General features: G+C 30.3%; 1 protein-coding gene across 9 annotated transcripts in view; it reads right to left on the bottom strand.

The window, feature by feature from the left end:
* prom (prominin) overlaps window positions 1–15,591 on the bottom strand; it is a 121,972-nt gene that overhangs the window by 32,300 nt on the left and 74,081 nt on the right. For 8 of the 9 annotated variants that reach the window (XR_013008494.1, XR_013008493.1, XR_013008492.1 and 5 more), the window contains exons 11-15: window positions 10,360–10,503; window positions 9,719–9,902; window positions 7,078–7,252; window positions 6,861–7,016; window positions 2,695–2,886 (exon numbers count right to left, since the gene is read on the bottom strand). Coding sequence is in view for 6 of the 9 variants with exons in the window: in XM_076419318.1 (XP_076275433.1) it covers window positions 2,695–2,886; window positions 6,861–7,016; window positions 7,078–7,252; window positions 9,719–9,902; window positions 10,360–10,503 (851 nt within the window). In the remaining 3 variants the exon portion in view is untranslated. The remainder of the gene's footprint in view (window positions 1–2,694; window positions 2,887–6,860; window positions 7,017–7,077; window positions 7,253–9,718; window positions 9,903–10,359; window positions 10,504–15,591) is intronic. The other variant, XM_076419319.1, reaches the window with a different exon arrangement.

The raw sequence follows: 15,591 nt of genomic DNA on the forward strand, positions 1-15,591 counted from the left end.
ATAATAAATTGCTATTATGTAAGCAAATATTGAAACCTATATGGAGGTTTCATAAACATACGGAGTTCTATTATGGGGTTGTTCTGCAAAGAGTAACATAAATAAAATACAAATTTTTCAGAATAAAGTCCTGAGAGGTATTGTGGGTGCACCGAAATACTATAGGACTGATTACCTACAAAGAGACCTTCAGATACCCACAGTTAGTCAAGAAATCAGAGAGTTGAAAGGGGGCATGAGGAAAGACTCCATTCTCATACTAATATTGAAATATTGCAACTTTTGGATAACACCAGAACAGGACACAGACTCAAAAGAATCAAACCATCTGATCTAGTGTAGTGTTGTGTAGTGAGGTGCATATATTAAAACATTCAGCAGTGATATGTATAAACATTATTTCACCAGAGACTGAGTTAGGGCCGATGTGTCCTCCTAGTTATATACCTAGATTTAAGTTAGCATAAAAACAAATTGTAGGTTAGACGGAAAGGATAGTAACAATATATTAATTAAATAATAAAAAAAACTAGTTGTAACACACGGTTTGTTTGATTAAAAACTTACTTTATAGTATGTCCATATATATTTTTATACGGATATTTTTTGCGTTTCATGTATATATTTTTGCGTCATCTAGGATTTATATAAAGTTTAAAATGAAAATAGAAAACCTAATCAAAGAGGAGGCAAAAACTATATGGTTCGAAAAGTATATTTCATTTTCCACGTTAACTTTTTTAAAGTCTGACTAGAACCGTTATAACTAACTATAATAAAGCTTTCATAAAATTAAATTGATTAAAATTGTCCATTTTTCTGAAGTCAACTTGAAATATTTATTTAATATACAACTACATTTTGTCCAATTAGAACTGGAATGGTATATATAACTTATGTTAAAATAATACCAATGTTTCCATATTGCAATTTCTTAAAATTGCACAATATATTTGCATATTTCGTTCGGATTAACCTTAAAAGCTGAAATTATTTTCTTAATAGATTTGTAAGTAATATAACAATAACAATAATAACATAACAGTGGTTTTTGCGCAATTTTGCATTAAGTTATTTTAGTATTGTAGCGGCCTTGAGGCATGTCGAATTTTAGCAGCAAAATATGTTGTTTCTGATCTTTTTAATCTGTCAGATAAATATATCTTAAACGTTTTAAAAGAGCCCCTATATTTTTGTCAACTACAAACAAATTAATGTACCCCATTTTCAGGAATTTCAGAGTTTTGGGTGAAATAAACTTGTTCTTAAGCGAAAGCTTTGGTGAGCAGGGTGCCAAACTAGAATTGTGTTGAGTTGTGTAATTTGGTTGAAATCAATTTTGCCTTAGGCTCATTTGTTGAACTTCTTGTTTAAGCGGATATCTAAATTAAAAATATCAACTAGGCCTGTGGATTATTCGTTTAATGATATTCTGGGGAATATAGTCGAATAAAAACTTATTATTGATTAGAATTAAAATATAGTACTCGAATAATTTGCACGTGTACAGACTCTGTGTTGAGATGTTATATCCCATAAAGGATATAAAAATTAGTCAAGGTGAAGGACTCTATAGTTGTCAAAAGATGTTCAGTTGTAACGTAGTGTTAATAAATTATAAAACTGGATATAAGAACACATGAAAAATTCTTTAACATATTTATTTTCTTAGAAAATTAAAAAAGAGAAAAATTTGAGTAGAGTTTAGATGCATGTATTTAAGTATTTAAATATGTTGTATTGTTATGGGTTCTTTTCGGCGAGCTAAATTGTTCAATAAAATATTACATAAAGCTTTTCGTCTCAGGAAAACGGAAATATAGGAAACAGAAAATAAAAATAACAGTGAGTTTCTGTGGGTGGACGTGCACTAAAGAAGGCCAAGTTGTGCTTGTCGGACGGCCATTTTTTTTTATCTACCCGATGACAATCAACATATCGATTATCTTGAAGTAACTAAAACCACCAGCAAATATTGCTCCGAACTTTTGCACAGGTTTGATAATGATTTAATGGCTCACAAATGACGGTATGAAGAGGAGATCAATGAAATAAACGCCATCTTGGGGGCATTGGATAAACTTATTATTTGAAAAGGATAAAAAATTTGAAAAAACTTTGGACGAGATATATTGAACAAAGGAGATTTTGTTGACCAATAAAAAAGGTTATTGTTGAAAAATTGTATCTTTCTTTCGAAAATTTTTTGACAAAATACTATCAAAACTGATTAGTTTTATTAAAAAAAATATTTCGAATGGATGTAGAAACTTAATATGCGCATTTAAATCTTGTTTAATACATTTATGTTCGTGATAAAAACTTTACATTCGAGACAAATTATTTTTCTGTAATATATTGCCGTCATATTAAAAGGAATTGCAATCGTAATTTAAGATTTTAAATGTTAAAACTTATAAGTTTATACAATAATTCTTTCTTTCATTATAAAATTATTCTGAAAATGGGGCATGAAACTTATAAAAACCCTAAAATAAAATTAAACCATTACTTTACTGTAGACACGTTTAACCTATATTCTCTATTTAATAACATGTCAAGGATTTGTTAATTTTTTCTTTCTCCCCAGTACCAACGGCGGCTGAAATGGAAATTAACTCAAGCAAACAACATTAATTTTCCCATGTACGTGACATGTTCATATAGTCGTTGTTGCGAACGAAAAACCCTTACCCGTTGGCCGATTTGTAACGCCCGATTGTCCAGGAAAAGTCGGACGGTTTTCAGATGGGACAGTGATTGATTCGCTCGCCTATTCAGCGGCGGCAACAGCACCTCCAAGGCGGTCACTTTGTAAAGGACACGACCGCGGATCTCGTTCAGTTTCTGCAGCTCGTTGTGGCTGATTCTTCGCATGGAAAACGCCTGGAAAAAGAGGGGAGAATAGACGAAAGTAAGATGGCGAAGGCCGACAATTTGTCGATGGAACGACGGCCGTTGTCATCGTCGGTTTATTGAATTATCGGGATTAGGTCGGCAGGATATCGGATTGAGGGCTAAAAGAAGTGATGGATTGGATAGCATTGGCTGAGTAGGGGGATAAAGGAGGATCATTTCTGTATTTATAAATTAATATATGATGACTGTTCGGTAAATACAGTTTTTTTTTAAATATTTGTAAAATGTATTTTAGTTTTCAGTATAATGGGTAAAATGAGACAGTAAGACAAAATCACAAAAATAAACTTTAAAAATCAAATAAAAAACCTGATCAAAAACGAGGGAAAAACTACATGTCTTGAAAAGTATATCTAATTTTCAACAGTACGTTTTTTTCTCAAGTCTGTCAAAAATATTGAATCATAATCAGAGCTGGGCAAAATTACAAAGTACTATCTCACATGTATTTAAAATATGAAATTCGGAATAATTTTAAGTAGTTTTTGTCTAAAATATAGCTATTTATATAAGATATAAAATACAAAATACAGTATTTTAACAGTTTCTATTCTAGACTCAAAATATAATGTTAGGTTATCTATTATAAGTATAATATAATTAATCCATTTTAGCATATTAATCAGTACAACAATTTCTTTCCGTGAACGCCTTTTGCAGATCCTAATAACAAACAAACGTTAACGAAGCTGGCCAATTTTAATTCCATTTTTGATGTCTGTGGTTCATCACTATTCTTCTATTGCAGGAACAATAAAATCATCATCTTCTTTACTAGTGTTACGACTCCTGCTATTATTTCAGGTATTATGTCTCATAATTTGTAGCTTATCTCTAATACATGAAATGCAAGATTTTTAACTTTTTGCCTTCCATCTGCTGATTTCTGGTAATCAACGCATTTTGTAACCATGGTGGTAGTATGACCTCAATACGGTTCCATTTAATTCAGGTGACAGTTTAAAAATTCTTTTACTTCTTATAAGACGTCTAATTTCCCTTTAAAGTTCTAAGAAAAGTTCTCTTTTAAATGAATAATAGCAAAATGTCTCAATTTTCGATGCTGCAGCCCACCTAATCTGGTTCTCACAGACATTAAAGTAGATAGAAGTTTTCCATAGTAACAACTGTCTGTAGTAATTGGATTTAATACTTCAATTCCTAAAAGTACTCTAGTTCCGTGGCCGAAAAAGTGTTACTGTGACCTAACCTATCAAATAACTCATTTGATTTTGATTTACTTTTCATGGGCTAGACTATAGAATGGCAAAGATAATTTATTATTAGTATTAAGTGATATCCAAGAAAGTATTTTATAATATTAGTTGACTAGGACCTTCTGGATGTATCATAAAAGTATGTATTTGGCAATTGCCGAATAATGAATCCTGCTAACACCCGAGTGTTTGATTATTCAATTCGACGAAATTGTTCATGTTTGTGGTGAATACCGTAACTCATTTCTGCCTTGTAAGCGCCTGTTCGATAGTTATGTCATGGTATTATTACAATGAAGTATTGCATGTTTGATAAGTATAATTATAATACAAAATGATTAAAATAATGCATCATTAAAATTTTTAAACATACATATTGTCGAGTGCGACCAACCAACTACGTCACCCAGATATTTGGAGTATATTGAGATTTAAGATTACAGTAATCCGTCGTTACACGCGGTCTCACCAACCACAGTTTTGCTTATCCGCGGTTTCTCTTTTCAAGGTTAAGGCAGCTAAGAACCCTTTAAATTTCTTGTTTTCTTGTAACGCCTCAGGTTATTTTATGATGAAGTCAATGCTTTTTACAAATCATTAAATTCACGGTCATTGAAAAATAAAAATAAGGACTGCCAGCCTATGTTTTGATGAGGCTATTTACAGACTGGTTTGCTAATTATTTTGTGGCTAGTGTTAAATAGTATTTGGCACAAATTCACTACCATTTAAGGTACTTCTGCTTATTGACAATGATCCCGGGTATCCGGAGATCTTAAATTTAATCGGCCCCAATATGAAAATAAAATTATCACCCCTCAATACAAGTTCGCTTCTGCAGCTATTGTATCAGGGTATAAAAACAGCATTTCAACGATACTATCTAAGGCGCACTTTTGAGTCGCATATTACAATCAGCAGCTATCAATCAAGCAGATTCTTCGTTGGCTGTTACCGAAATTTAGAGACAGTTTAATATGACTCATTGCATAAACTTTGTTAAAGATACAGTGAGCGACTTAAACCATCAACTATAAATTCATGCTGGAAAAAACTATAATCAGAAGTTGTTATCGATATCTCAGCATTTTACAGGTTATGCATCAAATACATGGTGAAGGTTTTGCAGATTTTCAGTCAACAGATTTTGAAGAAGTTTTAGCCGCTAATGACAATTAACTCTCAGAAGAGGAACTTGTTGAAATTTTGGAAAGCAACACAAATAATTAATGAAATAACGAAGATGATACTTCTCAAGGATTAGCCGGAAAATCAAATAAATTTAGGTAAAATAAATAAGATTTTGTTATCTGCGCATATCAACTACAGGATTTGGTTTTGAATTTGGATCCTTCATTGGGACGAAGTATGAAGATTCATAATGGTGTAGAGAATTTACTACAACCGTATAAAGAAGCGCAGAAAGACATTAAGAAAATAATGAAACAGAAAACAACCTTTCATTAAAAAAATGTTTTGTTACATTTGTATTTTCTAACTACATATCACTTTGTGACTTGCGTACTGTAGTTATTTTTTTGTTATTTTATGTTATCAGCATTTTAGGTGGTACAAGTTGAATATAAATTTTGCATTTGTGTACATGTGTATATAGATTTTTCTTCATTAATGACCATATAAATATAACAAAATGACATGCTTTTATCCTTTTAATCTGCCCAGTTATGAATCCCTCATCAACCGCGGAATTAACCAACCGCTGCCATCTTATCGGAATGTAACCCCCGCGCATAACTATGGATTACTGTATATATTTCAAATATCAATTTAATTTTCAAAATCCTCGATCGTAGAATTACAATTATTGCAGAGAAAAAAATTAGTTTTTAAATGGGCATTATTGTACCGTTTTTACATTAACTTGCTTTAACTCTATATATAGCATACAAGATTTATCTACTAATTTCCAAGGATATTTAATAAAATACTTCATCCATGATGAAGATACAGAGGAAAATATTTTCTAAGTAAGCCTTTGCATATTGGGGTTGACATACTGGATTGACTGTCTACAACTATTACATTAGGAGTTCTCGTAAATTTTAACAAAAAATTAACATTTCATCAACAATAGAAAATTTAGATTAAAATCAGTTCCATTTAGTGAATACATAAAGGGCGCACTTTTTAAGGGTTTGAATAATTTCCATTTAATGCATTTGCTTGAAGATAGCTATGAGTCTTAATCCAACAGAGCGAGCTGCAGATAATTTTGCATCTTTAAACATTCATTGTCCGATTTCCAGCTAGCTAGTATGATCAAAATTGCTACTTTTGTGATTTTCTTAATGTTTGTATGAATAATTATATTTGCCCTAAGACAAGCGTAGAAATAATTCATGTATATTGTTCAATCTATATTTGATTGTTTGATTCATTTAATACCGCCTTTACCATACCGTCATGTGATTTTTGATTAAGTTAATTCAATACATCTTCCAATGCAATATCAATACATACCATTAAATTATATTATATCAATTAATCAATAAAATCAAAATAATCTTCAAAATTCAACAGCTAGAGGTGGGATCGCGCAACATTTAAATAAACTGTTCTAAGTCAAGAGCTACTATAGGAACAGAAAATTATATAAAACATTTAATTCTTAATGTATTCACTATTAAATAATAATTTAAAATAATAAAGTAAAAAGTAAAATCAAAGTTTGAATTATTAACAACTGACAAAATGATCACTTACCATATTGTCAAATTTTCTGGTAGTAACAGGATCGGTTAATTGCCTGGCAATTGTATTCAACTGATCAGCTAGTAAACTGAGATCTCTAGTGGTTAGCGGTGACGAAATCTCATTTCTGTAAACGCTAAGGTTCATTGATGTCGATGTAACTAAGTTCTGAATCATCAATAGTAAACTTAATCCAAATTTTTGATTGGCAACGATTAAAACAAATTACCTGCAAGTTTGATTCTAATTCTGTGCTAAACAGTTCGATATTTATTTTCGATAAAGTCATATCATCAAATATATCTCTTAAATCCTTCCAGTTTTTATAGTTTAAAATCGCATCTAAATTAAAGTGATGCTTCAGATGAAAAGTTCTGTAGGCTGTGTTGTCTCTTTGGCATTTTCTGAAAATTAAGTCATATGTAGTAAATAATCACTACTAATAACCGCTCAATTGAACAGTCCTCGGCCTACCATAGTAAAACACATTTTTTTGGCAAAATTAGTTTGTTTCTTATTCAACATAATTCCCTTCAAGCGTGATACACTGATTATAGCGACTCTCCAAATTTTATAGGCCTCAGTTTCGGTGATCACCTCTTCATTCGACGAAAATTTCTTCTCAGCGAGAATTCTTTTGAGATCTGAGAACAGGAAATAGTCGCTGTGACACATCTGGAGAACACGGTAGATGAGGAAGCAATTCAAAGCCCAATTCATGGATTTTAGACACAGTGCATTATCTTTGTGAAGCAGCAGTTTCTGTTTCTTTAAATGCGGCCATTTTTTTTCAATTTTGTCGTTCAAACGGTCCACTAACGCTATGTAATAGTCGCTGTTGATGGTCCTTCCTTTTTCAAGGTAGTCAATGAAAATTATTTCATGCGCATCCCAAAATACAGACAGTACAGCCGACTGTTGCATTTTCCCACGCCATGGAGTGGTTTCATTTTATGCAGTCGACTCGGATGACTGTCGATTGGACTTCGGGGTGAAATGATGGAGCCATGTTTCGTCCATTGTCACATATGGACGCACAAATTCGGGTTTATTATGCTTGATCATCTTCGAACACGGTTCCGAATCATTAACTCGTCGTTGTTTTTGGTCAAAAGTGAGCTGGTGCCGCACCCACTTTGCACAGAGCTTTCTCATACCCAAACATTCGTGAATGATATGATGTACACGTTCAGTTAATATATTTAGAGTGTCTGCTATTTCATTCAATTTCATCGTTTCAATACAGTCATTCAAAATCATTTTGTGTATATTTTAAATCTTTTCGTCGATAACAACCTCTTTTGGGCCCCCACTGTGTTCACCGTCTTCGATGCTCATTTCACCACGTCTAAACTTAACATACCAATCCTTGATAGTGGATTTTCCTAGGGCGGTGTCCGGAAACTCGTTTTTGCTTCAACTGTATTTTTTACTTCAAAAGCAATTAACACGCGAAATTCCTTTTTATCTATTTTATTCACAATAACAAAAGTTGCTTCACTCAAAATGCTATAATTCACTAACTAATGATCCGACAGCTGTCAAATTTATACACGCATCATTTGAGGGTTCGGGCTAACTAAAAATCATATGGATTTAATTATAGTAGCGCCATATTTTTAATTATAGTCCGACCGGTAACTTTTCAATTAACCTATTACTATTGTTATATGAGATATGAACACATACATGAAAATCCATTTTCTTAATTAAATAGAATACATTATAATTTTAGACATAAACTCACAATGTGTTACCACCAACAATAAACAAATAATTTAGACTTGAGTTAACGTCAAGGTTAATTAACGTCATATTCCTAATTATTCCAAATACTTCCAAGATGTGTACCTACTTTAACTTTTGAAAATCTCGTCAATGACCAACGAAAACAGATTTATTATAAAATAAGTGTGAACATAATCTTGTGGCGGAAACTACAATTCTATAATTTTTATATTTTAAAATGTTATTTTAAGTAGTTTATTTAAAAATGTTAAATTTTAGTGAGTATTATGGGAGACAATAAATAATTGTAAATATTTACCAGATTATTAACTGGCGTATAGTATAAATTAGGTAAAAGTGAGCTGTATCTATAATATTTTTACAATTTTTTCGAAAAATATCAATGACCAATGTAGATTTTATGATAGCTGATTTGGTACTAGATGATAAAACAAGTATATCACTATAATATCGGAAAGGGATATGAAAAAATAGCCTTCTAATTAGAGATGATGTCTGCACAAGTGTTGGAGACTTAATAGTTGCTGAATGAGTTGGAAATTATTGGCGTAGAATAACATAAAACTATAGAAATTCGATTTCAATATGGGGTAATAAAATTGTTTGTCATTGTATTTATCAAGCTACAAAAATATTTTATTTTCTAAACTTGTTTGAATCAAAAAATTAGAAGGGAAAAGTTAAAATCAAGGTTATAATCAGGCTGTTATTGTAAAAATATATTACTAAATTCTACCATCGTTAAGCTCGAGGTACATCAGATACAATGCTTGATGCATATTCTGCTAGTATCCTTCCGAACCCTCAGTAATAAGGCAATTGGATCATCAATGCATAGTTGAAAAATATATCCGAAACACCCATGTAAACCTTTGTTTACATTATCAGATTATCATTATCTTGATCAGATGTGGCCGATCCCAATACATCGATGTGGTTGACAAACCGAGGCTTTTTTTCATCTCCGGCTAGATATTTCATGATTATTACCACTAGATGTCAATATAAATATCACAATAATAACATGATAACATTTACGGAATAGTAATGATAGATAATACATTTTATTTAATTTTTATTATTTGTTATTTAGTAATATATTAACCAATACAAAAACTTACCTTAGCACGTCAGACATAAATATTGTACTATTTCTTGTTTCAAGAGTATGAAGAAGTCCATACCTTGGGTACAAGACACCGTTATCATCCAATAGGTCACCCAAAATTCTATAGTTTGGAGGATCATAGAGAGGGCGGCAAATCAGTGTCTTACCATGTCCCCCGAGAATAAGGGCTGTTGTTCCTAAGGCATATTAATAATTTTAACTAGGATCTGAATACTTATATATTAATGTTTTTCCTTTATGCTTTTAACATATTTCTACTACTTGCAAAAAAAGAACATGAAAAGCCATCTTAGATGTTATATTGATTACGATAACATTAACATATATCATATTATATAAAATATTTATATACAATTTTACTAAATTAAAATCACTTAATATCGTTTGTATTAATAATATTAATGTTACAGTCTCAACGGCAATGCTTGTATGTCATCTATTCTAATGTAATCCCTTGTTATTGCTAAAAATTAAATTCAGAGACACTTCCCATATATCAATCAATTAAATTATATTTCTTGGCAATAAAATGGAGCAAATTCTTTTTTAAATACTAATTTGATTATTTCATAAATTTTCACATAATATATAGACAAATATAAAGTACATAATTAATAGAACTTGTATTCTTACCTAAGCACCAAAGAATAAAACTAACACAACATGACAATCCCACGCCTGATAGAAGCAGAGGTATAGTTTTCGACGTTAAACCACATCCACAAGGAGCACCGCATATGAGTAGACCCCATGTCAATGAAACAATTACCATAATGCCTAAAACAATCGAAACACAAATGAGAAATAATTAGATAATCACATAATAATAATAAACAATTATATCCACTTATAGCCACTTAGATACGTAATGCTGGTTAATGTAGTCAATGTGTTATAATAGTCACTCATCGCTAATGTTTTTTTATTCGAGTACTTATCATAATTCTAGTTTCTCCTATATACAATAGACCACACTCCTAAGGAACTTTGTATAGACCTTTACTTTTAGTGAATACCTTTTAGCTTTGGGCTAGAGGGTTTCAGAGACATTTTGCTATGTGGTCTGAAATTAGCTTCCATGTTGTGTTTCTGTACAACCCGTGAACCCGCCAACCCGTTAGAAGGCCGTGTATTGTTCTTTAAAGAAACGAAGGGGAACCTTTTCAGAAAGTTTATTTTTTATTTGCAATAGGTGTAGAAATAATTAGATAATCACATAATAATAATAAACAATTATATCCACTTATAGCCACTTGATACGTAATGCTGGTTAATGGTATGTATGGAGTTATATATTGCATAGTTAATAGGTTAACATTCAATATAAAACTTTGAAGAAATCGAAGGAAACAATTGAATTACAGATTATGTTAATTATTTATTTACTTAATATTTGTTTTTTAACAATATACAAAATATACGTATGTAATAAAAGAGGAAATTATACTTCACTACATTATATTTATTGCGATAATTATTAGAATACTTTTTCTGATATTTGTTGGAAACATTTGAGTGTCATATTTTGTAGTAACGATTTGTTTAGTATATATTTTGGAATATTTAGACCATGAAATGGCAGCAAACAATGTAACTATAATACGATGGTAAATCAATAATTATTGAGTATTACAAACACTGATTCCCACAATTTTTGAGATTTCTGTATTAAACGGGCTGTATTCGGAATGATTTGGAATGCTACGTAAAATAATTAATATTTATAAATTAAAATTTAAAATAATAAGATTATATAATGTATATACTCAAGTGCGCGGAGTTTGGAATGTTTTATTAAAATGTTTTATTTTTCCGTCTGGTGCGTACACAAATAAGTCCTGTATTCCTGTAGATCTCCACGTGATAAGAATACAATTTTTGTTTGTCCACATACTTGTAGTGATTGTCGATTCGCCTGGTTGATGATTATTACTCTGATTTCTCATTATCCTAATGACTTTCTCATTTCTATGACTTCTTTTATTTCTTTTTATTTCTTCCATTATCTGCACTGTTCGATATTCTGACTTTCTCGAAAAGTCGATATGTAAATTTTATTGCGTATTGTTAATAACTTTATGGCATTCGGCATATCTAGAGCATCAAGGTTGTTAGCTAACACTTCCTGTTTTCTGTCAAATAAAGCGGCATAAAGGGACTTAGTCTTATTTTGGAGCTTAATCTAGTGTTAGAGATTCGATATTTTTGATATTTGGTGAACAATTAAACACAATCTCGTTTAAATTTTATTCCACTAGAAATGTAATTGTTGCGATAAACTTACATAAATATGATATTGCCCTATCTAATAGACAAATTCTTTGAAGTATATATAGTTACATAACAACTTTCTATACTATATAATTTATTCAAATCTATTATGATAATTATACTCAAAATTAATACTTATGACAATTATACTAAAATATATATTTTTAGCTATTGGTCTGCTTGGTAAACGCGGTTTTAGGTTTATTAGTTCGTATACTACCTGCCATCGCATAGGGCCAACGATACTACATGTACGATATGGTGATATGTGAAATAGGAGAGGCCGTATAGCCTTTGTTTTAGTTCAGATTATGTTAGTGTTAACAATCTTCGAAACTCTTCCACGTTCTCCATCAAAATAATTTTGTGAATATTATGAAACTTCTAATTTATTTAACTGAATTTTGTTGTTAGTGTTCATCCAATTTTTCCAAAATGTCCAAAAGACGACTTGACTCTTTGTCCATATTTCCACACTCATAAGGAACTTTGTATAGACCTTTACTTTTAGTGAATACCTTTTAGGTTTGGACTAGAGGGCTTCAGAGACATCTTCCTATGAGAAATTAACTTTCATGTTGTGTTTCTGTACAACCCTAGAAGGCGGTGTGCTGTTCCTTAAAGAAACGGTAAGACAGCTAGGGGAACATTTTTAGAAAGTTTATTTTTTATTTGCAAGTGTAGTTGTTGTCAATCAATAATGTAATATTATAATATATTTTAATATTGGTTGATATGTAGAAATTAATTATATGGTAAATTCTGATTTCTTTTCTAAACTTTAAAATTTGATAATTTTTAAAGTATGAAATAATAAAGTAGTAAGGTGAATGGAATTACCAACATCATTAAATAATATGTTCACGTTATTAATTAATTTAGTAACAAAAAACGTACATATGTTGCACCTAACTAAACACGTTTTTCCACAATTTTGTTTATTAATATTTACCATTTAAATAATGTTTATATTTAAATTCAATCTGTATAAAAATCGTTGTGGATTATTGAGGAGTTGATATTATTATATTAATTTAAGAGTTTGAAATATATTTCGAAATTTAAAAATTCACTGCACATGATTTACAATATAGAGACTATGACAAAATAATAAAAAATTGATTGAATAATCTTTTTTTGCAGTTGATTATGCAGTAAGATTCTCGATAATGTATGTTTGAGGAGTTTGAAAAACGTATGCAAATTGGTATTTTTATATGAAATAATGAATTATTCACCAGATCCACTCGGCCGGTTTAAGAACACTCATCTCGGCTAGTCGTGAACTGAAAAAAAAAACTGAAAAACCTCCACGATCTTTTATTTAAAATCCCGCATCGAAAAGCAAATAAGGGTCTGAAACAAACTGTCTCTGAAAAGACACTTCGTAACCGGAGGCAAAATACATTAAACAGGTAATACGTGACGCATAATGGCAAGATGGTCGGTATATTCAGAACGAATCCATTCATAATTCACAAAACCGGATGATTCCGTAGATGTGGGGAAAAAGAGGTTGTAGCGGTGAAAATGTTTTTCATTTTCTTACGAACTGCGAAAGAAAGGGTTCCAAAGTTGTTTCAGAAATTAATTTTAAATCAAGAAATAATAAATATATATAGGTGAACTAACTAATAAGGAGTTTTCAATATTGTTTTTATTTTCATGATTATTTCAAGATTTTTATAAAAAAATATTGATATTACCCTTCTGTTATTTTAATCCTATTCTCTATTAATTAGCGGGCGGAAACCAAATTAGCAGTCCATATTTTAAAACTGATTATAGTTTTTTAAGTATTCAATAAACCTATTATTTTATAATTTTTGACCATTAACGGCCATTTATTAAATTAGGTTATAAATCTGAAATAAACTGAGTCTTTTATACGATTTGTGGCCTGTTTAAAGCATTTCTACAGTATTATTGAGTTTCAGGTAAATAATTTGTTGTTAAAATTATTAATTTAGCTACTTATATAAAATGATAGGTTTTAGTGGAGACGGTAGAATAAATAGTGACCTAGCCAAAAACGTAAATCATGTCTATCGAATTAGTTCATTGAGTTATGGCATCAAATATGAGTTAAGCCAGATGGTGGGAGAAAAACAGATATATGACAGCTCGGAATCATCGAAAATAAAACCATAGATTATCCTGTGCTGATAACTACAGAAAAATTCTTTCGAATAACTTTTCTTGATATTAGTATATTTGAATACATTTAGATACGTTTAATGATCTCCGTTAAATATCTAGGAACTGTTCAATTAGTTAAAATATTTTGTGAGGTGTTTAGTAAACGTATTTATATTAATTTATTGTAAAATATGATAATATAATTCTATTTAAATTAATATAACTAACTGTTATTTAAATATCTCATTAATTAATTTGTATGGGCGCCAGTAATTTGTATAACAAAGTCATTTGTGTAAATTTATTTATTTTGACGTTAAGACATTAGATGAAATAACTTTAAAAGTTTTCTCGTTGAAGATACCAGTTAATTAAAAGAAGTTGACAAATGAATTTGTATATCGCAGAATAAAGTTTCCTGTGTTTAAAAAGAAAATATAGCTTAATTTTGCGATTTATTTTTACGCAAGCTCCATCAATAACTGAATATTGTCATAATTGTTTTCACAAGGATTTTTTCAAGCGTAGACAGTATCATATAGTATCTATGATTAAAATTTTGAGAAATATTTCAGAAATTTATATTTCAGAATAGTACAGAATAGATATATAATTTTTGTCAATTTTCAGGCAGTGTACGGATACTGTCTTGAAATAATTCCTGGTCTTTTGGGCGATATAAGAGTTGATACATTTTATAATTCTTTTCTTTTGAAGGGATGGTGAGTCTTGACTAACTCAGTTTTGTTTTCAAATTGGTGTTTTGATACAACTTTGGGTCTTATGCTACCTTTTTTTATGTCAAATTCACCTTTTGAAATTACTTCTGACAGGTTAGCATTACTATGAATTCTAGATTTCCTCAAGCTAAAGATGTAATAAATTAGCAAAATAACCAAATTCGAGCTACTACTTTTAAATCAGATAATTTTAATTTAATTAACTAATATCTAGTTTTTTTGAACTTACGAAACTTATTTGTACAACTAAATAGTTATCTCGTCCTTAGTAATTGTGATTTTCACTTGCTTTATAATTAAAATCTAGTTGATTGGAATTTATAAATATATTTTATTTATAATAACGTTTTAAATGTTGATTTTTATAGAATTATTTTTAGAAGTTGTTCAGTAATGACATTACAATTTCTTGAACCATTTCGACGGGCATGTCTAAACTTCTTCATCAACTGAGTTAAATAAATATAAATTATTATTATGAGAAACATCACAGTTCTGCGCTGCTGCGTTGTTGAATGCTCATGGAAAAAATACGTCAATTACGACAAAAAATGATAAAATTCCACTAGTTGAAATAGTAGATCATTCTTAGAGACAACACAAAATATGAAAGGTATGTTAAAATAAGTAAACTTTAACGTAATATAATGCTTTACAATATGTAGGGAAAATTGCTAACATGCATTGTAAAATGTCTGCTCTTTTTACCGATGCA

The sequence above is a fragment of the Rhynchophorus ferrugineus genome, unplaced genomic scaffold (assembly GCF_030347505.1).
Source record: "Rhynchophorus ferrugineus isolate W39M unplaced genomic scaffold, kcgeb_rfMv2 rfM1, whole genome shotgun sequence".
Classification (NCBI taxonomy): domain Eukaryota; kingdom Metazoa; phylum Arthropoda; class Insecta; order Coleoptera; family Curculionidae; genus Rhynchophorus; species Rhynchophorus ferrugineus.